Here is a 23,021-nt window from a genome sequence, read left to right on the forward strand (position 1 = left end):
AAGTTCTGGCCCAGAGCCCTTCCGTTCTCACTCCACCCACTCTCTGTTTCCCTTGGGAGTGTTAACTGGAGCCCCCACACTCCAGACCTGAGTCTCAGACCCTCCAGTCCCAAGCCACATTCCCTATGCTTCTCACACACGCACACGCACACGCATACGCACACACACACACACACACACACACACACACACAAAACACCTCCTACTCACCCATGGCATCTCCTGCCCATCTGGCAAGCACCAAGCCTGGGAGCTCCCACCCATGCGCTTTCCACTGCAAATGTCACTGTTCTTCCCCATCTGTGTCCCCACCCACCTGCTCGCCTCAGTCCCATGTCTCTCAAAGCTATGGCAGCCTTCCAGCTTCTGCCCTTCCCTTCCCAGTGAATGTTCTCTGTGGCAATCACAGGGCTTCCTCTAAAACACAGTCCCGGTCTCCTGACTACCCAGCTTGACCCCTCTGGTACAGTTTGCCACAAGTGTTAAGACAGTACTGTGCCTGGGGAGATGGCTCAGTGGGAAGAGGGCTTGCTGCCCAAGCATGAGGACCTGACTCTGGGTTCCCAGCATTCATGTAAAAGCCAGGTATGGCAGCCAGACATCTGCAGTCCCAGTGCTATGGAAAGCGGAGACAGGGGCCACTGACCTGTCAGCCTGTCCGTCTAGCCAAAACAGAAAGCTCTGAGTTCAGTGAGAGACTCTGTCTCAAAAAGATAGTATGAGGGCAATGATAGCACTCACCTTTAATCCCAGCAATCAGAGGCAGATGCAGAAAGATCTCTGCAAGTGCAAGGCCAATTCAGTCTGTGTTGCAAGTTCCAGACTAGTCAGGGATACATAGACTCTGCCTCACAAAAACTATATGTGTGTGTGTATGTGTGCGTGTGTTTGAATATGTATGTACATACAGAAATATTTATATATATATGCATACACAAATATATGTGCACGCTTACTATATATGTATATATACATACATAGGTACATGGACATGCTCTAGCACTTCATGCCTCTGCACCTCTGATCTCCCCTAAGATGTTCTACCACCCTTCCTCAAAAAGCACACTCCTCATTCATCAAAGTCCATTTCTAATGTCACCTCCTTATGTCTTCCCTTGCCAAGCTAGACAGTTAAGTGTCTCCTATACCCTTCAATGTAATGGCTCTTCTGTGCCTGTCTCCCAACTCTGGATTCTCCCTGAGGGTGGTGACTGTCCCCTGAACCATGCAGTATAAGATGTCAGTAACAGTTATCACTTCACAGTTTTCTGTTCTGAGCGAGCCTAGAGAAAAGCGTGGCCTAGAAGGAGCAGAACGTGCTTTAGGTCACCTGGGGAACAACTGGAGGCAGAACAGGGCTAGGCTGTGGAGCTTCTGGGGCCCATCTGCAATTCCACCTTCCCAAGTCTAAGTGCAACACAGCTCCCCTGCTCCTCGGTACCTGGTGGCAATGAGCGGGGCAGTGCGGGCCGGCCTGCTCAGGGCCTCTCGAGTCTGGGGGAGAGAGCAGTAGAGGAGCAGCTCCTTCTCAGTCAGCAGGGCCAGGGTTGGTGCTGTACCCCCACTGGGCAACTGCAAGCAAAATGGTAATGAGGAGAGTGGACAGGAGAGGGGCCCCAGGGCCAGGAGGGCATGGGGTGATAAGGGGTCCCAGAAGTGGGACCCAGCAAGCACCTGTTCCGTGAGCCAGCCAATCTGCTTGATGTCCTGGCTCCCAGCTGTACCTGTGGCTGTCAGCAGCGCCTGCAGCTCATCCTTGACCCAAGGTATAAATGTGCTGATCTGAGCTTGGATGGCACCTGCCCATGACCTTGCACTGGCCTCATCCTTGGCCCTCAAGAAGAGAGTGTCCTGGCCATCTGCTGCACAGATCTCCAGATACCTAAAGGCAAAGTGGGATAAAAGACAGGGCGTGTCACTAGTCAGGTATCCAGCCTAGACACATGGCCCAATAAACCCACCACACCAAACTGAAGGAAACCACACTGGGAGAAATCACACATGAGAGATTTGCTAGACAACCAGCCAAAGGTGTTAGAACCTGGCAGGATCTAGAGACAAGAAGCTACAACACATACATATACACACAAATATCTGTACACCCACTCAAATGTGTGCTAGGGGCCACAGTTATGGTGCAGAGGCCTTTTCTCCTGGTTTCCCTGCTGAGATAGCTTTCCACCATCCCTGTTGCCTAGAACCTAATTCATCTGTTAGGGGAATTTAATATTAATAGGGGAAATATATTTAAAATCTTAAGATGCAAAGTTTACTTATAATAAAGACATAGGCCAAGTGGTATACAAGTACCAAGTAATCGAAGCACTCTTGAGCTAAGGCAGGCAAGAACACTCTAAAGAGACTCTACCCCACCCCCGCTCCCCGAAAAAGTCAGGTCTGGTGGCTCACATCTGCAGTGTCAGCACTTGGAAGGCTGAAGCAGAAAGATCTGAAGATCACAGTTATCACTAGGGCAGTCAAGATGACTCAGTGGGTAAAGGCAGGCACGGATAGCCAGGCCTAATAATTCCTGACTCCTGGGACCTGTTCATGCACGTGTGCACACACAGAGAGACAGAGAGACAGAGAGATAGAGAGAGACAGAGAGAGACAGAGACAACAGACAGACAGAATAAATAAATGCAATAAAAAATTTAAAAGCTGAACTACCTGTACTCAACACTGTACCAAAAAGAAAAAAAGGCTGGGAAAAGAGAGAAATTGAGTAGAGAGAAAAGAAAAAAAAGCCATGCCAGCAAGTATGATGGGAGAGTTCCAGGGGTAGCAATAGTGGTGCTGGAAAGGGTTTCCAAAATGTTTTGGGTTACAGATTCACTTCCTTTGGGTTTCTGTACTACATAGAGTAGGGCAGAAGAAGGAGGCTGGCTTTCAACACCTAAGCCCACCTTTACCCCCGCTTTCCTCTACTGCTGAACTAGAAAGCAAAGTACTTGAATTCATGGCTTCCCTTGCAGCTACGCTTGTCACATGACCCAATTCTAACCAATGAAGTATGCAGAGAAGTCTGTGGACATAAAAGGTAAACCTTTCCTAGATGATAGTCTCCAAAGACAGGCTCCACCAAACCCTCCTCCCTACACACATAGTCTATTTCTCCCAGCAAAAGTATAAAATTCGGGCTGGGGATTTAGCTCAGTGGTAGAGCGCTTACCTAGGAAGCGCAAGACCCTGGGTTCAGTCCCCAGCTCCGAAAAAAAGAACCAAAAAAAAAAAAGTATAAAATTCAAAATACCAGATGTGGTGTTGTGTGCCCGTGATCCTATCACTTGTTAAGTGAAAGCGGCAGGATCAGAAATTCAAGGTCTTTCTAGACTATGCAGCAAAACTGAGAATAGCTTCATCTACTAGAGACCCTTTCTTTAAAAAATAATTATGAAAGAGAAGCAATGGCTACTCCCTAGAACAAGTAATCAGGCAGTGGTGGAATATGCATTTAATACCAGCACTTGGGAGTCAGGTGGATCTTTGTAAGTTCAAGGCCAGCCTAGTCTGCAGAGTTCTAAGACATCCAAGGACACACAGAGAAACCCTGTTTCAAAAAAGAAGAAGAAAAAGAAGGAGGAGGAAGAGAGAATGGAGAGGAGGAGGAGGAGGAAGAAGATGAGGAGGAAGAGGAGGAGGAGGAGGAGACATGCAATGCATACCATCACCCTATAAAATCACTCATGCATCCACATGATCCAGCTGTTAAGAACCCGCTACATGCCAGCATGGATGCTGGTATCATGTTCATCACTTACATACATCACAGTATCTTTCATTTCTATTTTCTGAGTGCCCCCCCATTCCAGCCTCACCTGGGCTCCGGGTCAGTGGGGGTACACCTCCTTGAGACATACGCCATCTTCAAAGATACATGTTTGGCCTCATTGAGGTTCCGGGGTTGGGGGCCAGGGGAAGAAGGCTGCCGCTGAAGAGGCGAGGCAGGAGGTGAGTCCCAGCCAACGGAGGTCCCACCAGCAGAATTCTTGAAATACGGTGAGACCTCCTTCATATACTTAACTGGTCAGGAGAGAGGTCACTTATTACCACTGTGGCATGAACTCAATGTAGCACATATCACAATTGTCACTAGCTAATTAAGAGCTTAATTTATGTCTACTATTCTAAGTTTCTAGGCTAAAGTCTTTGGTATGACAGAAAGGTAGAAAACACTGGACACAGGCAAGTACCCTTCTACTCATCTAACCTGGTTTATGGACATGTGACTACCTAGAACAAAGACTACACTTTCCAGCTTCCTTTGCAGTAAGGTGTGGCCAAGTGAACAAGTTCTAAGCCAAGAATCAAAAAGTTTCAGACCTTCAGGTGGCCTTTCCAAAAAAAAAAAGAAAGAAAGAAAGAAAGAAAGAAAGAAAGAAAGAAAGAAAGAAAGAAAGAAAGAAAGAAAGACAACCCACAGAGGCAATGGTGTCATATGCCTACAGTCCCAACCTGGGCTACAGAGTGACGTAAGAGAGGGAAGAAGAAGGAAAGGAAAACAGAGAAGTGAAGGAAGAGAAGAGAAAGGGGAGAGAGGTGGGGATGGGGGAGAGAGAACAGTAGCTATAACGAGGCAGGCTCAGATCACCAAGATGGAATCAGGACGTGTGGCTCTAGCCACTGTCCTGGTGCTTGCTTCTACCTCTTCATACTCCTTATCTGCCAGAAGATATGGTCATGTTCATTATTATCCTCCAGTATATTAATAGCCCCTTAAAGACTTCATTTCCCAGGGTCCTTTGCATTCATAAGTATCCATGTTAGTAATTCTGGCCAATAGCATGTCCGTGAATAGCAGGCTTTGACTGCTAAGGAAAAGGGGTATCCTTTCCTTTCCCCTCTGTTTCCCTTTCACTGCCTGGAAGCCAGACTGATAGGGTACCATCCACAACATGAGGGTGTGAGCCATACTCTAAGGAAACCCAATTAAAATAGCGATATTAGGAGGCTGGAAAGAAGGCCTAGCCTTTAAGGGTATTTGATGTTCTTACAGAGGACCCAGGTTCTATTCCCTGAACCACACAGCTCACAGCTGTCTCTAACTTCAGTTCCAAAGGATCCAATGGCTACTTCTGGCCTCAGTGGGTCATTCAAGCACATGATATACAGACACATATTCAATCAAAATATCTCAAAACATAAAATAATAAAATAAAAATAATTTTTTAAATTAGGGCATTCCAGTCCAGGTATACATAAACAGATGCAACTATCTCAGAATTACCTAAACAAAACGTTTGGGTTATCGAGCACAACATGCACACACACACACACACACACACACACACACACACACACAAATAAATATTTAAATTTTTAAAATAACTTTTTGCAGCAAAACATCTACCAGATATGGTGACACCAGCTGCCCGTAACCCTAGCTGTAGAGAAGGCTGAGGGAGAAGCATCACAAGTTTGAGGCCGCCCTGGGTGAATGGGCCAGACCCTGCCTCAAATTTAAAACAATCAAATAAAATAGGCCAGATGTGTATCACATGACTGTAAACCAAGCATTTGAGAGATAGGAAAAGGAAATTCAGGAACTTGAAACTAGTCTTGGGGGTTGGGGATTTGGCTCAGTGGTAGAGCGCTTGCCTAGCAACCGCAAGGCCCTGGGTTTGGTCCCCAGCTCCGAAAAAAAGAAAAAAAAAAAAAGAAAGAAACTAGTCTGGGCCACATGAGCCCATTTCTACAGAAAAAAAGAAAAAGAATTAGCCGGGAAGACAGATTGTCTAGCATACACAGGTATGGGTTCTATGTCCAGCACCAGAGAGAGGGGAGGGGAAGCCGTAGGTGAGGGAAGGGTGGGGAGGGGTAGGGGAATGCATTGAGTGAGGTGTGACTCCAGCAGAATACTTGCCTTGTATGTTCAAATCCCCGAGTTCAATCCTTGGGTGCCCCCAAAAAAAGAAGGAAGAAAAGGGTGGGGGTGGAGAGAGAGAGTTGGGCACAATGGTTCACACCTGTAATCCCAGCACCTGGGGCAGGAGGATTGCCAAGAATTGGATGCTCTAGAGTAAATTACAGGCCAGCCTGGGCTACAGAGTTACTCTGCTAAAAATAAAATAAAATGAAAAAGAGGAAGATGGAAAGGAGGAAGAAAGGAAGGGAAGAATGGAGAGAAAGAGAGGAGAAAGGAATGGAGGTAGGGAAGGAGGGAAAGAGAAAAGAAAATGAAAAAAGAAAAAGAGAAACTTCTATGACACTGTTGGCCTTTTTAAATTTCTTTAGATTTATTTATTTTTTATTTTATGTATATGAAAGTTTTGCTTGAGTGTATGTCGATACAGCACATGTGTGCCTGGTGTCCTCGGAGGTCAGAGGAAGGCACTGTCATGTGGGTGCTGAGAGTCAAACCCAGACTCTCTGCAAGAAGAATAAACGTTCTTAACCACTGAGCCCTCTGTCCAGCCCTACTGATGGCCTTTTTGAAACAGGGTCTCTTAGAATTAGCCCAGGCTGACTTAGAACTCAGTAAGTAGCCCAGGCTGGCCTCCCCAACATTGGAGTTGTAGGCATGTGGGATCGTGTCCAGCTAACTGTATTACCTTTAAGGTGCTATAGTTTATGGGTCTATTTCTCACAGGGGCAGTTAGAGCAGTTAAGCAGTGTACGTGCCCAGGGGACCCTGACAGATCTCCCCACTGTTACTGAGCAGGGGTAACAGCCTTCTCTGATGGTGGAAATGTGTGGCATGTGCTCTGAACAACAGGGTCGCCAGGGTCACGCATGGCGAGGAGCATATGAAGTGAGACTAGCACAAACCAGCGGAACTGTTTCAAGGGTTGGTTTATTTATTTTATGCGGATGGGCACCACATGGATGCAGAGAGCCACACACACCAGAGGAGGGAGTCGGATGCCCTGGAGCTGGTATTACAGGCAGTTTCACAGAGATATCTGATGTGAGTGCTGGGATCCGAACCACCCGGCCCCTGAACAAAACAGCAAGTGCTCTTAGCCACTGAACCATCTGCCTTGCCCCCAAACAGAATTTTTTTTAAATTTTATTTATTTAATGTATGAGCGCTCTGCTATATCTACATCTGCAGGCCAAAAGAAATCAGATCCCTTACACATGGTTGTGAGCCACCATGTGGTTGCTTGGGATTGAACTCAGGACCTCTGGAAGGGCAGACAATGCTCTTAACCACTGAGCCATCTTACCAGCCCAGAATTTTAAAATTTAACTGCAATTAACTTTAAGGGACTGGAGAGATGGCTCACAGGTTAGGAGCACTAACTGTTCTACCAGAGGTTCTGAGTTCAATTCCCAACCACATGGTGACTCACAACCATCTGTAATGAGATCTAGTCCCCTCTTTTGGCCTGCAGGCATATATGCAGGCAGAACGCTGTATACATAGTAAATAAATAAATCTTTTTTTAATTAATTTTAAGCTAGGTAGTTATGGAAGTCCATCACTTAGGAAGCAGAAGTGATGGGATCTCTATGAGTTTGGTCTACAGAGCAAGTTCCAGGACAGCCAAGACCACACAGAGAAACCCAGTCTCAATAAATAAATAAATAAATAAATAAATAAATAAATAAATAACCTTAAAAACCAGGTGTTGTAGCACATACCAGTAATCTCAGCAGTCAGTAGACAAAAGGTCATCCATGGTTACATAAAGAATTCAGGGGGCTGGACAGATAGCTCAGTGGTTAAGGGCACTGGTTGCTCTTCCAGAGGTCCCAGATATTTGCCAGCACCTGCGTGAGAGCTCACAGCTGTCTGCAACCCCAGGATCTGACACCTTCACACAGACATACAAATAAGCCAAACAGTAGTGCACATACAATAAATAAATTATTTTTAAAAAATTATTCAGAGACAATATGGGCAACATGAGACATTGTCTTTAAAAATAAATACATAAATACAAAACAAACAAACAAACCAGGGCCAGCAAGATGGCTCAGCAGAAAAAGTCACTTTCCACCAAGTCCAACGACCTGAGTTCGAGTCCCAGAACCCACATTGTGGAAGAAGAGAACCAACTCCTGAAAGTTGCCCTCCAATCGCCACACAGATGCTGCGACCTGCCCCCATTCCTACCTACCAATAAATAGTAAAAGTAGATTAAAAAATATTAATGTGGGCTGGAGAGATGGCTCAGCGGTTAAGAGCACTGACTACTCTTCCAGAGGTCCTGAGTTCAATTCCCAGCAACCACATGGTGGCTCACAACCATCTGTAATGGGATCCGATGCCCTCTTCTGGTGTGCCTGAAGGCAGCCACAGTGTACTTATATATAATAAACCTTTTAAAAAAAATATATTAATCCGTTGTAAGTGAATTCAAATAGAGAGAGCTAATGGGAGCCACAATGCACAGGACAGTTCTGGAATATCAACCTAGATATATTTCTTGTCCAACTGACCCACAAAGCCCTGCTCTGACCTGTGACCCCACCCTACCAGCTATGCTAGGACGGGAAAGGACATTAAGCCAAAAAGCTACTCGGATTGGGATTCAGAGAGCCTATACTGGGAGGTGGATACAGGAGGATCAGAAGGGTAAGATTATATTCAGCTATAAAGCAAACTCAAACCAGGATGCTTGAGACCTGTCTCAAAGAAACAGAAACAAAAACTTGAACATGGCCACGTATGAGGAAATCAGAGTTTCCTTGACTACACAGGGAATCTGAGGTCAGCCTGGCCTATTCCAGACAGACAGAGAGAGACAGACAGACAGAAAGACAGAAACAGAAAGACAGAGAGAGAGACAAAGAAGAGAGACAGGGAGACTGATCTTTTTTTTTTTTTTTTTTTTTTTTTTTTGGGGTTGGGGGCGGACCCCCGGGCCTTTCCTTTGTTGGGCATGGGCTTTACCCATGGGCCAAATCCCCAACCGTTCTTAAGAAGGCATTGTGGCCCACACCTATAATCCTAGTGCTTGGGAGAGTTTAAGGCAGTTAGATTGCCAAGAGTTCTAGGCTAGCCTGAGCTAAAAAAAAAAAAATAATAATAACCCCTCCCCCATCTCAAATGACTGACACAGAAAAAGAAAAGTTAAGGAAATTAGATTGCCTAGAATTCTAGTCTAGCCGAGGCTAAAAATTAACCCACCCAACCCCATCCCATCTCAAATGACTGACACAGGAAAAAAAAAGTTAAGGAAATTAGTTTAGTTCAGGGGATATGTGTGACACTAGCATTTGGGCCTTACTCTTAGCTTCTCCCTCACAGCCTCGGGATGGCTACCATAGCTCAAATCAATCATTTCTTGTGTCACAAAATACAAAGCAAAAAGACAGGAGACAAGCAGAAAAAATGGCTGCCTCCTTGCATCTGTCTAATGTGCCTGGAAGCCAGAGGTGTTGGATCCCCTGGAGCTTGAAGTTACAGGTGGGCGTGAGCTGCTTTGAATGGGTCCTGGGAACCCAACTCCAGTCCCCTGGGGTCAGTGTCCCCACTTAGAGAGAACACTGTAAGGTCAAGAACTTCATGAGACTCATCCATGTCCTCAGAGTCCCGCAGGCTTCTCATGTGCTACATGCTCAGCAGATGAACATTTGTCAACTCTGAAGCCAAAGAAACTGTTCCCTGAGCCTCTGCTCGCCCTGCTGCCCCACAGCCAGGTCATCGTTCTTCATTCCCACAGGAATGTCCTATAAAGGAGGAGCACGCCAGCTAACTGGTGCCAGAAACAGGGCTTGGATTTCACAGACCAAGGGAACTCTCCCTGAATGAGGGTGGAGACCTGGGGGCCCCAGTGTTTGGCCATAAATAGCCCAGTTTCAAAGCTGCCCCACCCCCATTTCTGCTTGACTCACTGGAGCAGATAGGGTGGGACTGCCTACAGACTCTGGCCTCCAGAACTGAGGGCATGACCATGGCCAGTGGCCAAGAGTTTGGAATCTACAAGGATAGGCCCAGCCAGAGTCCACATTCTCTCCAGCCAAGTCTCTGGCCCAGCAGCCTGGTAAAACTCACACAAGCAGCTGAGGCTAATGAAGGAAGCCAGAGGAAAGCCAGAGGTTAGCCCTTAGCTCCATGACACAGGAGGAGATCCCACTTGGGGCATTCCACTAGATTCCACAATGGAGCAAGGCCATACCCCTGCCCAATTTAACTGAGGAGCACGGGGTCTCATGTGTCTTACTGAGGGGAGAGTCACATTGTTTTGGCTCAATGCAGAAATTTCCAGAATACATCCCAGGGCTCAGTAAATGTCTGCGACTGAATGTCCTGGCCTGAAATCTTGGAAATCTGTTGGCTAGGCTCAAGCTGTTCCCTGTCTGTCCAGAGTGGGTGTTCACTTCCCCTGTAGAAATCATACCATGAATTCATCTGGTTACTAATCTAAGGCCTCTCTACTCTAACCCAAATGTCAATACTGTGAACAGAGGAACCCATTCTCATTTGCCGGGGCACACCCAGCTTCTACTATAGCACTTGACCTATACTAGGTATCAGGAAAATAACACAAGCTAAGTGTGGAGAGGCTTGCCTGCCATCCCAACACTGGTGGCTGAGACATGAAGAACAAATGAGGAGACATAGGGGCTGGAGAGATGGGTCAGCAGTTAGCTGCTGTTCTGGCAGAAGACCCAGCTTGGTTCCCAGCACCCACAAGATGACTCACAACTGTGCTTAACTGTAGTTCTTAGGGCTGTCCCCACCCTCAGAGGGTGCCCCCCACACACATAGTACACATACATACTGCAGATAAAATATTCAGATACACAGAATAAAAACAAATGTATTATTTAAAATATAACTATGTAGGCTACATGGGAATCCCTGGTATTGAACAATGACAGGAAATTTGTTGACTGGTGTGGCTGATGACATTGCTCATTGGTAAAGTGCTTGCCTAACACACCTGGGGGAAGAAGAAAGGAAAGAAGGTGGGAGGAGTATAGAAGTCCGGGAGGAGGGGCATTTGTCAAAAGAAAGGGTCTCTTAGCAAGGCCCTCTGAGGATTCCAATTCCCTACCCTACACCAGTGGAATAGAGAAGACCTGAGATACCAATAGGCCTGTGAGGGGTGACCTTTAAGAACCTGCTACTTAAGAAGTGCAGGCCGACAGGAACCAGATGAAGATCTCTCCTGAGAGACACAGCCAGAATACAGCAAACACATAGGCGAATGCCAGCAGCAAACCACTGAACTGAGAATTTCTCAGAAGCCGGGAAGGGGAATAACAATTGAAATGTAAATAAGAAATACTCAAGTTAATAAAGATAAAAAAAAAAAAAAAAAAAAAAAAAAAGAACCTGCTAGTTTAGCAAGGCTGAACTAAAAGCAGCTTCTGGACCCCTGCATGCTGACTGGCCAGCAGATAGCCCACATTATTTTGAAGAATACAATCTTATTTTACTTCACCTGTACTACAGATGTGGAAGGGAAGCAGCGTTTAGTAAGATTCCAAAGGCATATGAACGCTTTCTTCTAACAGTAGCCCTACCTGGAACCACACTCCAAATACCCAAATACATATTCACGGGATCGTAAAAAAAAAAATACAGGGGTGGGGGGGGGGGGATTTAGCTCAGTGGTAGAGCGCTTGCCTAGCAAGCACAAGGCCCTGGGTTCAGTCCCCAGCTCCAGAAAAAAGAAAAAGAAAAAAAAAAAAAAGCATACCAGGGTTGTGTAGGTTGCAAGATCCCGTGAACAGCACAAAACAAGATGTGAGCTCCCTAACTGTCAGACACCATTCTACCCTGGTGCTTACATCCAGTCCTGGGCCAGAAAGAACTCAGCCAATATTTGCTAGGTGAATGAATGAGCTAAGCATGGTAGAGCTTGCCTATAATCATGCTCAGGACTCTTTCCGCCATTTTGGTGCCTTTGGAGGCATGCTGGGCACACTTCTAAAAAAAAAAAAAAAAAAAAAAAAAAAAAGCAAGTATATCTGGAAGGCTGTGGTGCAAGGCCATTTTTGCTACCTATAAGCAAGGCCTCCAGAACCAAAGAGAGCACACGGTTCTTCTTAAAAATCGAAGGTGTTTATGCCCGAGATAAAACTGAGTTCTACTTAGGCAAGAGATGTGCTTATGTGTACAAAGCAAAACACAATACAGTGACTCCTGGAGGCAAACCAAACCAAACCAGAGTGATCTGGGGGAAAGTAACTCGGGCCCATGGAAACAGTGGCATGGTTTGTGCCACATTCCAAAGCAACCTTCCTGCCAAGGCCACTGGTCACAGAATACGTGTGCTGCTGTACCCATCCCAGATTTAAACTAATGGAGAGTAAATAAATAAAAGTAGATTTGGGAAAAAAAATCATGCTCAGGAGGTTCCAAGCAATTACAAACCAAAGAAGATGACAGAGGGCCCATGAGATGGTTCAGCAGACAAAGGTGCTTGCAGTTAGGCCTAATATCTGAGTACAATCCCTTGGACCCACACAGTGGGAGGAGGAACTTACTCCCACAAATTGCCCTCTGACCTCCATTCATGCTCGTCATACAGATGCACACACACACACACACACACACACACACACACACACACACACACGAACACACCAAATAAATAAAAATGTAATTTAAAAATTAATAAAGTGAAGCCAGACAGTGGTAGTGCACACCTTTAGTCCCAGTGCTCAGAGGCAAAGGCAAGCAGATCTCTGTGAGTTCAAGGCTAGCCTGGTCTACAGAGCAAGTTCCAGGACAGTCAGGGCTACACAGAGAAATCCTGTCTCAAAACAAACAAACAAACAAGCAAAGATAACCACAATACACAAGGCACTGTGTCTTCCCCGTGTCCTTTCATTGGATTCCCAGTGTCATCCCCTTGAATGAGATACACTGTTAATCTCATTATACAAACAGGGACACTGAAACCCAGGTGAGATTACTGGCCTAAGGTCACACTTGCCTGGTCTACATAGTGAGTTCCAGATAAGCCATGGCTACAAAGTGAGACTCTTTCTCAAAAGTAAATAGATAAACAAAATGAACATAAATTTTGAGTCAGATCTCTTAGAAGCAGCATTCTTAAATATTCCTACTACAAGGCATATGACCTAGTTATACCCAGCACTGTATAAAAACAAAATAAACAAGCCAGGTAAGATAGCACACTTGGGAGACTGAGACAGTAGGATTGCTAAGACCAGCCATGTATGGTCTACACAGGGATAACCAGGGCTGCATAGCAAGATCTCCCACCTTCTCAAAAAGAGTTACATATGTCCTTAACTTATCAATAAGCACAAGCATAAAAAGTATCCTGGGAACTGGAGAGATGGCTCAGAGGTTAAAAGCACTGACTGCTCTTCCAAAGGTCCTGAGTTCAATTCCCAGCAAACACATGGTGGCTCACAACTATCTATAATGGGACCTGGTGCACTCTTCTGGCCTGCAGGCATACATGCAGGCAGAACATTGTATACTTAGTAAATAAATAAATCTTTAAAAATAAAAGAGTACTGTGATGTAAAAACATCAACAGTGGTTTTCACTGTTAAGGGGATGGAGTCATTGGTTGTTTTGTTCTTATTGTTAAAACATGGTCTCCTGTAGCCCAGGCTGGCCTTGAACTCACGGCCTCTCCTGCCTCTATCTCTCAAGTGTTGGGATTACTTCTGTTTTGTTCTTTTCTAGTGATGGAACCCAGGGTCCTATGTATCTTGGAAAGGGCTCCACCACTGGGCTATATCTCACCCAGATTGTGAGGTGGCCACCTTAACTCCCTGTTGCTTCATTCTGGTGAGTATATGTTGCTTTTTCAATTTTAAGGCACCAACTTTATTTTTCAAAATGTGCCACAGAGCCTAGGAGATGATTCAGTGGGTGAAGATGCTTATGGCCTAGACTGATAATCTGATCTCCAAGTTGTCCTCTGACCTCCACATATGCACCATGACACGAAGGCATATGTATGCATGCACACACACACAAAATATATAAAGAAATAAAGGTTTAAAAATCCAGAAATAAGGCTTCCTTCAACTCAGAAATCCTAGATTCAGAGTTCTAGACTTTTAATTTAACTTTGTGTAACAGAGATAGAGAGAGAGATGTTTGTGAAAGAGTCTCACTCTGGCCTAAAACTCACTCTGTAGACCAGGCTGGCCTCAAACACACAGCGACCTGCCCTCCTGGTGCCGGGAATAAAGGTGTGAGCCACCACTCCCCACAGAAAGAGCATTTATTGATATTGATCGCGCAGCAAGCACCAAGCCCTACTCTCTCACACACGTCAACCTAATGTGATAGTGAGCGTTGACTGTCGAAACTGACAAGCCTCTGGGCGCATCTGTGAGGGACTTTCTGGATTAGGTTAATGAGGTGGGAAGACCCACCCTTGATGTGGCTAGTGCCATTCCAAAGGCTAGGGTCGAGCACGAATAAAGAGAAAGAAAGCTGAACAGCAGCATTCTCTCTATCTGCTTATGGACTGCAGATGCACTGTGACCTGTGGCCTGTGACCTGTGACCTGTGACCTTAAACCCTTGCTGCCAGGACTTCAGGACTTCTGTGCCAAGATGGACTGCACATATCCTTCCTCAAATTGTTTTTGTGTGTGTTTGCTTGTTTGTTTAGTTGTTGGTTGATTTGGGGGTGGGGGGTTGGTTGGTTGGTTTGGGGGTGGGGGTTGGTTAGTTGGTTTGGGGGTGGGGATTGGTTGGTTGGTTGGTTGGTTGGTTTTGGTTGGTTTTGGTTGGTTTTGGGTGGTTGGTTGGTTGGTTGGTTGGTTGGTTGGTTGGTTGGTTGGTTGGGGAGCATTGATTGGTTGGTTTGGGGAGGCGTTGGTTGGTTGGTTGGTTGGTTTGGGGTGGGGGGTTGGTTGGTTGGTTGGTTGGGGGAGCATTGATTGGTTGGTTTGGGAGGGTGTTGGTTGGTTGGTTGGTTGGTTTGGGGTGGGGGGTTGGTTGGTTGGTTGGTTGGTTAGTTGGTTGGTTGGTCTTTGTTAGTTATTTGATCACAACAAGGAGAGAAGTAATTAAGATAAACTAACTTCACCTATTCAATGAAAGGGATTAAAATCCCTTTGTAATGGATAAACTAGACCTCTGAGAGCCACATGCCTTGTAGTTGAAATGTTTAAAAACATCACTGGGGATGAGGGGAATATGGGAGGAGTGGGGAAGGGCACACACCTTTAATATCAGCACTCAGGAGGCAGAGGTAGGCAGATCTCTGAGTTGGAGGCCAGCCTGGTCTACAGATTGAGTTCCAAAAGAAGATTGCTTCTGAGAAATGCGGGTTCAATTTTTATGTTTGTTGTGAGAAAGAGTCTCACTTTGTAGCCCTGGCTTGCCTGGAACTCACTAGGTAGACCAGGCAAGCGTGACTTAGGCAAGTAAGCTGGCCTGGGTTTCCGGGTTCTCATTTGGACGATGAGATTAACGGTGTGTCTCATTCAAGGGGGTGGCGTTGGGAATGCAACGCAATGACACAGGGAAGACGTGCCCAGCACACTGTGGGAACTCAATAAGCAGCGGACACTGCTTGTCAGTCTTATTTCCATGGTTACTTCTTCTCTCATCACCAGCAGAAGACACTCACAAGAATGGGGCATCAACCTGTGTCTAAAGACCAACAGGCAGTTCTCCTATGTGTTGTTGTGTTTAGGGGAGACAGTGGTGTTGGGGAGTAAGCACCCTGCCACGGTACTGCTTCCTAGCCCTAATTCTTCTTAGTAAATTCTATTTATTGTACGTGTCTACGTACATGGACAGCACACGTGTGCAGAGGTCAGAGAACAGCTTGGGGAATCGGCTCTCTTCCTCCAGCGTGCGGCTTCTGGAGACTGAACTCAAGTCATTAGGTTTGGCAGCGAGCGCTTTTACCTGCTGAACCTTGTCACTGGCAACATCCACAAGCATTTCAGTGGAGCTCTGCCAGCGCTAGGTCACACCAAGTTTTGTCTGTGAGGAGTCACATGATCCAAACTTATGTGTGTGCAGCCAAAAAAAAAAAAAAAAAGTCTCCTTAAGAACAATGGTCAAAATAAAAGGTCTTTGCATTCATGGGAGACCCAGACAGGGTTCCATTTATGTCTGATCTATGCACAGAAGTCGCTCTGGCACCTAAGGGGCACAGAACACTCAGCTCAGCTGGAATAGGTTACCCCAAATTAGCTACATCCACTTTAAAGCTGTTAACATACGCAGCCAAGTCACATGGGGCCCAGCAGTGTCTATTCTCCCAGAGGAGGAGCCAGAGGTTGCTGGCCTCAGCATTCCAAGGACCCATAGCAGAAAAGCTCAAAGTTCACAAGCCAGAACGAACCTGGATACCTTCTTAAAGATTTAGGAACAGTAACCACAGTCATGAGCGTTAGCAGGAAAGTAAAAAGGGCCAGAGACACACCCTATTGATAGATCCTCAAACACTCAAGATTCAAGAAGTACAGAGCTCATTCAGCCCTAGAGGAGGGCAGTAGGGCTCAGAAATATACAATGGCGTCTGATCCCAGAAAGCTTCCAGGTTTGAGGAATAGCTCAGTGGTACAGTACTTGTCAGTCATGCACGAGGCTCTCGTTTTGAGTCCAGGCACCATGGGGGAGGAAGAGTTTCTATCCTAGACACTTGAAATGCACTACCTCATCCTAATGAATGGGCTGCCCTTGGCTTTACAGGCATTATTCTTTACTCCTGCGAAAAACAAAACCTGGCAGGAAATATCATCCAAGACCGGGGCAATCATGGCCTCTATATCAGATAGAAATCAGTTCAGTTGTAGTCAGAATCTTCTTAGCTGCATAACTTAAGAAAAGTGACTTGCTAGTATAAAAACCAATGGTGATGATGGTGGTGGTGGTGGTGGTGGTGGTAGTGGTGGTGGTGGTGGTGGTGGTGATGATGATGATAGTAATTCTTATTTTTCTAGGCTGTCTTTTTCATGAACATTTTTTTTTTTTTTTTGGTTCTTTTTTTCGGAGTTGGGGACCGAACCCAGGGCCTTGCGCTTCCTAGGCAAGCGCTCTACCACTGAGCTAAATCCCCAACCCTTCATGAACATTTATTATGTGCTAATGTACGCTTACATCTTTTTCCTCTCTTTTGTTCCCTTTGGTTTGCTGGTTTGTTTGTTTGTTTGTTTGTTTGTTTGTTTTTTGATTCAGGGTCTTACTTACAGTTCAGGCTGGCCTGAAACTCACAGGAATCCTCTTGCCTCAGCCTCCTGGATGCTTAGGATTAGTAGCATGTGTCACCATGCCCAGCCTTCTACTTTTTTCTTCTTTTTGTTTTCTTACTTAAAATAAAAAGACTGATTTTTTTTTTCTGTCTGTCTGCGTGGATGAAAGCCACCGTGTGTTGGTGCTCACAAAGGCAGGAAGAGGTGTCAGCTCCCCTGGAGCTGGGTTCACAGGCAGTTGTGAGCCACCCCAATGTGGGTACTGGGGATGGAATTCAAAGTTTCAAAAGAGACCTCCTGGAGAGCAAAGGCTTCTCTTACATAAGAAGGGATTGTTCCATCATGTGGGTTTCCCCAGTGTACAATGTATCTTTTTTTTTTTTTAAATCCTATCATTACGGGGTTGGGGATTTAGCTCAGTGGTAGAGTGCTTGCCTAGCAAACACAAGGCCCTGGGTTCGGTCCCCAGCTCCGAAAAAAAGAAAAAGAAAAAGAAAAATCCTATCATTACATTTTTCAGAAGCAGGGCTGGAAAGATGGCCCAGTGGTTAAGACCACTGACTGCTCTTCCAGAGGTCCTGAGTTCAATTCCCAGCAACCACATGGTGGCTCACAACCATCTGTAATGAGATCTGATGCCCTCTTCTGTTGTGTCTGAGGACAGCTACAGTGTACTTAATAAATAAAACAAATAAATAAATCTTTTTTTAAAAAAAAAGTTTTTCGGGGTTGGGGATTTAGCTCAATGGTAGAGCGCTTGCCTAGGAAGCGCAAGGCCCTGGGTTCGGTCCCCAGCTCCGGAAAAAAAGAACCAAAAAAAAAAAAAAAAATGTTTTTTCAGGAGCATAGCAACTCTATATTTTTTTTACATGAGTGCACTGTATTTCTATCATTCCTACCCCGACAACTCTCCTCATGTCTCCTTCTATATACCCTTCACAAATTCATGTTCTCTTCCTCTATAATTACTATATATATATATATATATATATATATATATATATATCCCATAATTGTTACCCATATGTACACGGGTATAGGACTGACCACTTTGGCTTGGCTTGGGTGACCTATCAGGGAAAACTGACTCTCCTTTAGTAGCCAATAACTGCTTACAGCTCTTCAATAGGGGCAAGGCCTTCGGAATCTTTCCCCCATCCATGTTGGCATGCCGACCTGGTGTGCTCTTTTGAGGGAACCATATTGTTGAGAGTTCACGGTTACAATGCCCCTATCACATCCAGAAGACTATCTCATAGCAATTCCCTCAGCCCTCTGGCTCCGATAATCTTTCCTGCCCCATCGCCCCTTCCTCCGTGTCCCTTGGTCCTGGGTATAGGGTTATCTTACAGGTGTCCCATCTGAGGCTGTGCACACCAATGTCACTAACTCTCTGCACCTTGGCCAGCTGCGGTTCTCTGAATAGCCCCTGATCATTGCAAAAGGAAGTTTCTCTGAGGGGCAGTAAGAGCTGCACTTAGGAAGCACATGAAGTCAGCATCCCTTCTTTATCCCTTAAGACGGAGTCTCACTGTGTTGCCCAGGAGGACTCTGAACGTCTGAGCTTAACAGATCCTCTTGCTTCAGTCTCATGAGTACCTGTGATTACAGGTTTGTTCCACCCTGGCCATCTTTTTTTTTATATATATGTATCTTTAAAAACCATAATCTCAGTGGAGCATGGTGGCACACACCTTTAGTCCCAGCACTTGGGAGGCAGAGGCAGGTGGATCTCTGTGAGTTCCAGGGCTGCCAGGGCTACATAAAGAAACTTTGTCTGCTGGGGGAGGGAAGAGGAGGGAGGGGGGAGATCTCTGTGTGACATGTAACTTTCCCACTTTGAATAAAGCACTTAGACTACTAGCTTTTACTGTGCCTTAGTATTATTTTTCAATGAATGACAGATTCACTGTCACTGTCAGTATGCTCAGCCAAATTGGAAAAGGAACGAAAGAAAGAAGGGCATTTTCCTTGCAGGCATCCCTCCCTCTCCTCCCTGGCCTGGTCTCCAAGGGCCCAGGCTAGTCCTGGCATGAGCTCTGTGCGCACAATGGGCCTCTCTAAGCAGCAGACAGAGGCGTGCTGGCCCCAGCTTGCACCCAGGCTCTAGTTACAAACATATCCCTGTGGCTGAGAAACAGGCTCAGGAGATTTGGGCAGATCCCTGACTTAGCAGGAAAAAGAAGTTCTAGGAGGCAGGCTGGGGTGGCTGAGGTCTAGCTGAACCCCCAAGCTTGGGCCAGGGAAGGAGGCTTATGGGAAACACCTGGAGTTCCCTGGTGACACCTGTTCTTCCAGGACATTCTCGGAATTCTATAGCCACCAAGCTGCCTTGCCAAGTTCACATCCAAATGGCAGACCTGCCTTCCATGGCTCGTCCAGGTGGCCTTAGGAGTAGGCTGGGGAAGCTCAGAACAATGTGACCGACCAATGATTTGGCTCTCGGGAAACCTAGGCCCCAGCAAGCTCCTAAGAGTCCTAGATACTACTTGGGAAAGTTGAGTGCCTAACCCAAACAAACTTCCCAAAGTCTCAAGGGACAAGCACAGCCCAGCATCCTCCTGTCCTCCAAGCTGTTCAAATCACTCCTGCAATGCATTTAAGCCCAGTTCCCCACCCAAGACCCCTCCCTCCATGTCAGACTGTTGTCTGCCTTGAAGAGAACTCCCCCTCTCCTTGAGGTGCTGGCCTAGAGACCAGGTCAAAAAGACTTCATGGCTGGGAACAGAGCTCAGTGGTGGGAAAGCACCTATTATGTGTGAACTTTTAAGTTCAGCTCCAGGACGCCCACCACCACCACTACATCAACACTAAAGGGAGCTGGAAAGGGGGAGAGAGAGAGAATGAGAATTCAAGTAAGACAAACTGGAGAGCAGAACACAGTGATTAATTTATATAATCCTCCACAGGCAGTAGAGAGACTTATATGCATCATTAAAAATAAATATAATTTTTTTACAAAAACCCAGGCATGGGGCTGGAGAGATGGCTCAGCGGTTGAGAGCACGGACTGCTCTTCCAGAGGTCCTGAGTTCAAATCCCAGCAACCACATGGTGGCTCACAACCATCTGTAATAAGATTTGATGCCCTCTTCTGGTGTGTCTGAAGACAGCTCCAGTGTACTTACATATAATAAATAAATCTTTAAAAAAACAAAAACAAAAATCTAGGCATGATGGTATAGCCTGTAACCTCCATATTCAAGAGACGAAGGCAGGAGTTCAAAGTCAGCCTGGGCTACTTGAAACCACATCGAATAATCAAAACATAAAACAAAGGAGTGGGAGATGCTTCAAGTATCTCTTGGGTTAGTATTCTTTTGTTTGCTTTTTGAAGCAGAGTTTCACTGTGTAGGCCTTGGCTGATCTATCACTATGTATACCTGGCAAACTTATAGAAATCTACCTGTCTGTATCTCTGAGTGCTGAGAATAAAGAGTGTGTACCACTACAACCAGCTGCTATTATTCTTCTAATAAGAAGTGTATGTATGGGGCTGGAGAGATGGCTCAGCGGTTAAGAGCACTGGCTGCTTTTCCAGAGGTCCTGAGCTCAATTCCCAGTGACCACATGGTGGCTCACAACCATCTGTAATGGGATTCGATGCCCCTCTTCTGGTGTGTCTGAAGACAGCTACAATGTGTCCTATACTTGAAATAAATAAATAATTCTAAAAAAAAAAAAAAGAAGAAAAAGAAGAAGAAGAAAAAAGAGGTCACAAAAAAGAAGTGTGTGTGTATGTATGTATGTATGTATGTATATATGTATGTATGTATGTATGTCTTTGTGTATGTCTGTGTCTATATGTGCCACATGCTCATGGAGGCCAGAAGAGGGCACTGAATCCCTAGAGGGGGAGTTAGAGGCAGTTGTGAACCATTAATCTTGGTACTGGGAACTGAACTTGGGTCCTCTGAAAGAGCATCAAGCAGTCACTGAGCTGTCTCTCTGCTCCCTCTATCCCCTCCCTCACACCCCTCCCCGAGCAGACCCAGGCTGGCCTAGCCAAGGATGATCTTGAAGTTTTGATCTTCCTGCTTCTTCCTCCCACCAAATGCCAATCACCCAGCCTTCTCAGAATGACATATGTGCTACAAACAAATTGTTCTCAACCTAAAGGTGAGAGGGTATGGATTCCAAACATAGCTCCAGTAACACTTTGCCATCTACTCTCTAAGATTTCATCCCAGCACCCGGGAGCAAGAGGCAGGCAGATCTCTGTGAGTTCAAAGCTAACCTAGTCTACATAGTGATTTCTGGGACAGCCAGGACTAAATAGAGAGACCCTCTCTCAAAACAAACAAACAAAGAATCTCAAGCAATGGAAGCTGAAGGAGCTTTACCGTCCATTGCAGGGCAATCCAGCAATCCATCTAGATGTGAACAGTCCCGTGCGCGCTCCTGCTGCCATAAACTCAGCCATGTCTTCCTGTCATTTCTTTTACTTTATCCCATCAAACCATAAGCTTAAAATAAATCCTACGCCCTTAAAAATACAATAAAATGTGACATTTTGATGAATATCAATTGTTTCAAATTGCATCACTGACTATAAACATTAAAACGGTAAGATGTCTGAAGGGAGAAGTCTCTTACATCCATAACATGTATGATCCTGTTTGCTGACTCTGCTGTTAAAGTATGACTGATGGAGGCTGGGGATATAATTCATGGTAGAATGCTGCCTTCTATATTAGATTTATGCATTTTCTTATTTTTATGTGCGTATTTTGGCTGAACATATGCATGTGCACCACTTGCATGCCTGGTGCCCCCCCAGAGGTCAAAAGAGGGTGTTGGATCCCTGGAACTGGAGTTTCAGATCATTGTGAATCACCATGTGGGTGCTGGGAATCAAACCTAATCCTCTAGAAGAGGCACAATGTTAACCATCTTTTCCACTAACCCCTTTTTGTTTTTCCCTAGAGAAAGGGTCTCACAAATGCAGTATAGTTGACCTGAACTCCCTAGGTAGAACAGGGCTGCCCTTGACCCCTCACAAAAAATCTTCCTGTTTCTTTCTGCTTGTGAGTGCTGGTATTCACTGCCTCGTGGGGGGGGGGGGGGGGGGGGGGGGGGGGGGGGGGGGGTTACATATAGAACTGATTGATATCAATACTACATACACTAGTAATCCTAACACTCAGGAGGTGGAAGGAAGAAGAGCAGCTCAAAGTCATCCTCAGTTACATAGGGAGTTCAAAGCCAACTTGAGCTATATGAGACACTATCGAAACCAAGCCAATGAGGGTCTGGGACAATAGCTAAGAGTGGATCAAAAGAAGACCCAGGTAATATTCACAGCAGAGTGCACAAATGTACAAGAAGGCAAAACACCCATTCAAATAAGATCAAAATTAATCTTTAAAAGTAGCAAAGGTCAGGGGGCTGGAGAGATGGGATAGTGGTTAAGAGCACTGACTGCTCTTCCAACAGTCCTGAGTTCAAATCCCAGCAACCACATGGTGGCTCACAACCATCTGTAATAGGATTCAACGCCCTCTTCTGGTGTGTCTGAAGACATTGACAGTGTACTCACATATATAAAATAAACAAATCAAAAAAAATTTAAAGTGGCAAAGGTCACCCAGGGTCCCAAAGCCTCTTTATGTATGTGTCATCTTGAAGACCCTTTGGAGAAAGGTCAGGCTTGGGGTCCAGGACTGACTTCAGCAGCTTCACTAGCCATGGTATTGTCCGTCGGCCTCCGCCATCTCTCCATTCCTATTCTGGGCAAGAGGCCAAAGCTGCATTCCTCGGGCCCCTACAGACTGGAGCTGACACAGTGGAGTTCGAGGAAAAGGCTGAGCAAAGCAGAAATCTCCTGAGAGTGTCAAAAGGCAGATAACCACATCAGGAGGCTTTCGGGGGTGGGGGGGGACAATGGAGAAACTGAGAACTGAGGAAAGTGAGACTCTTTTTTTTTTTTTTTTTTCCGGAGCTGGGGACTGAAACTTAGGGCCTTTG

The 23,021-nt window shown here is 45.7% G+C and overlaps 1 protein-coding gene and 1 pseudogene across 2 annotated transcripts in view; one reads left to right on the forward strand and one right to left on the reverse strand.

The window, feature by feature from the left end:
• Positions 1-23,021, reverse strand: part of Snta1 (syntrophin alpha 1) — a 30,411-nt gene that overhangs the window by 2,685 nt on the left and 4,705 nt on the right. For both annotated transcript variants that reach the window (XM_032904493.1, XM_032904492.1), the window contains exons 3-5: positions 3,819-4,023; positions 1,675-1,882; positions 1,442-1,572 (exon numbers count right to left, since the gene is read on the reverse strand). In XM_032904493.1, coding sequence (XP_032760384.1) covers positions 1,442-1,572; positions 1,675-1,882; positions 3,819-4,023 — 544 coding nt within the window. The remainder of the gene's footprint in view (positions 1-1,441; positions 1,573-1,674; positions 1,883-3,818; positions 4,024-23,021) is intronic.
• Positions 11,871-12,201, forward strand: LOC116899976 (annotated as a pseudogene).

Source organism: Rattus rattus, chromosome 5 (genome assembly GCF_011064425.1).
Source record: "Rattus rattus isolate New Zealand chromosome 5, Rrattus_CSIRO_v1, whole genome shotgun sequence".
In the NCBI taxonomy this organism is placed as follows: domain Eukaryota; kingdom Metazoa; phylum Chordata; class Mammalia; order Rodentia; family Muridae; genus Rattus; species Rattus rattus.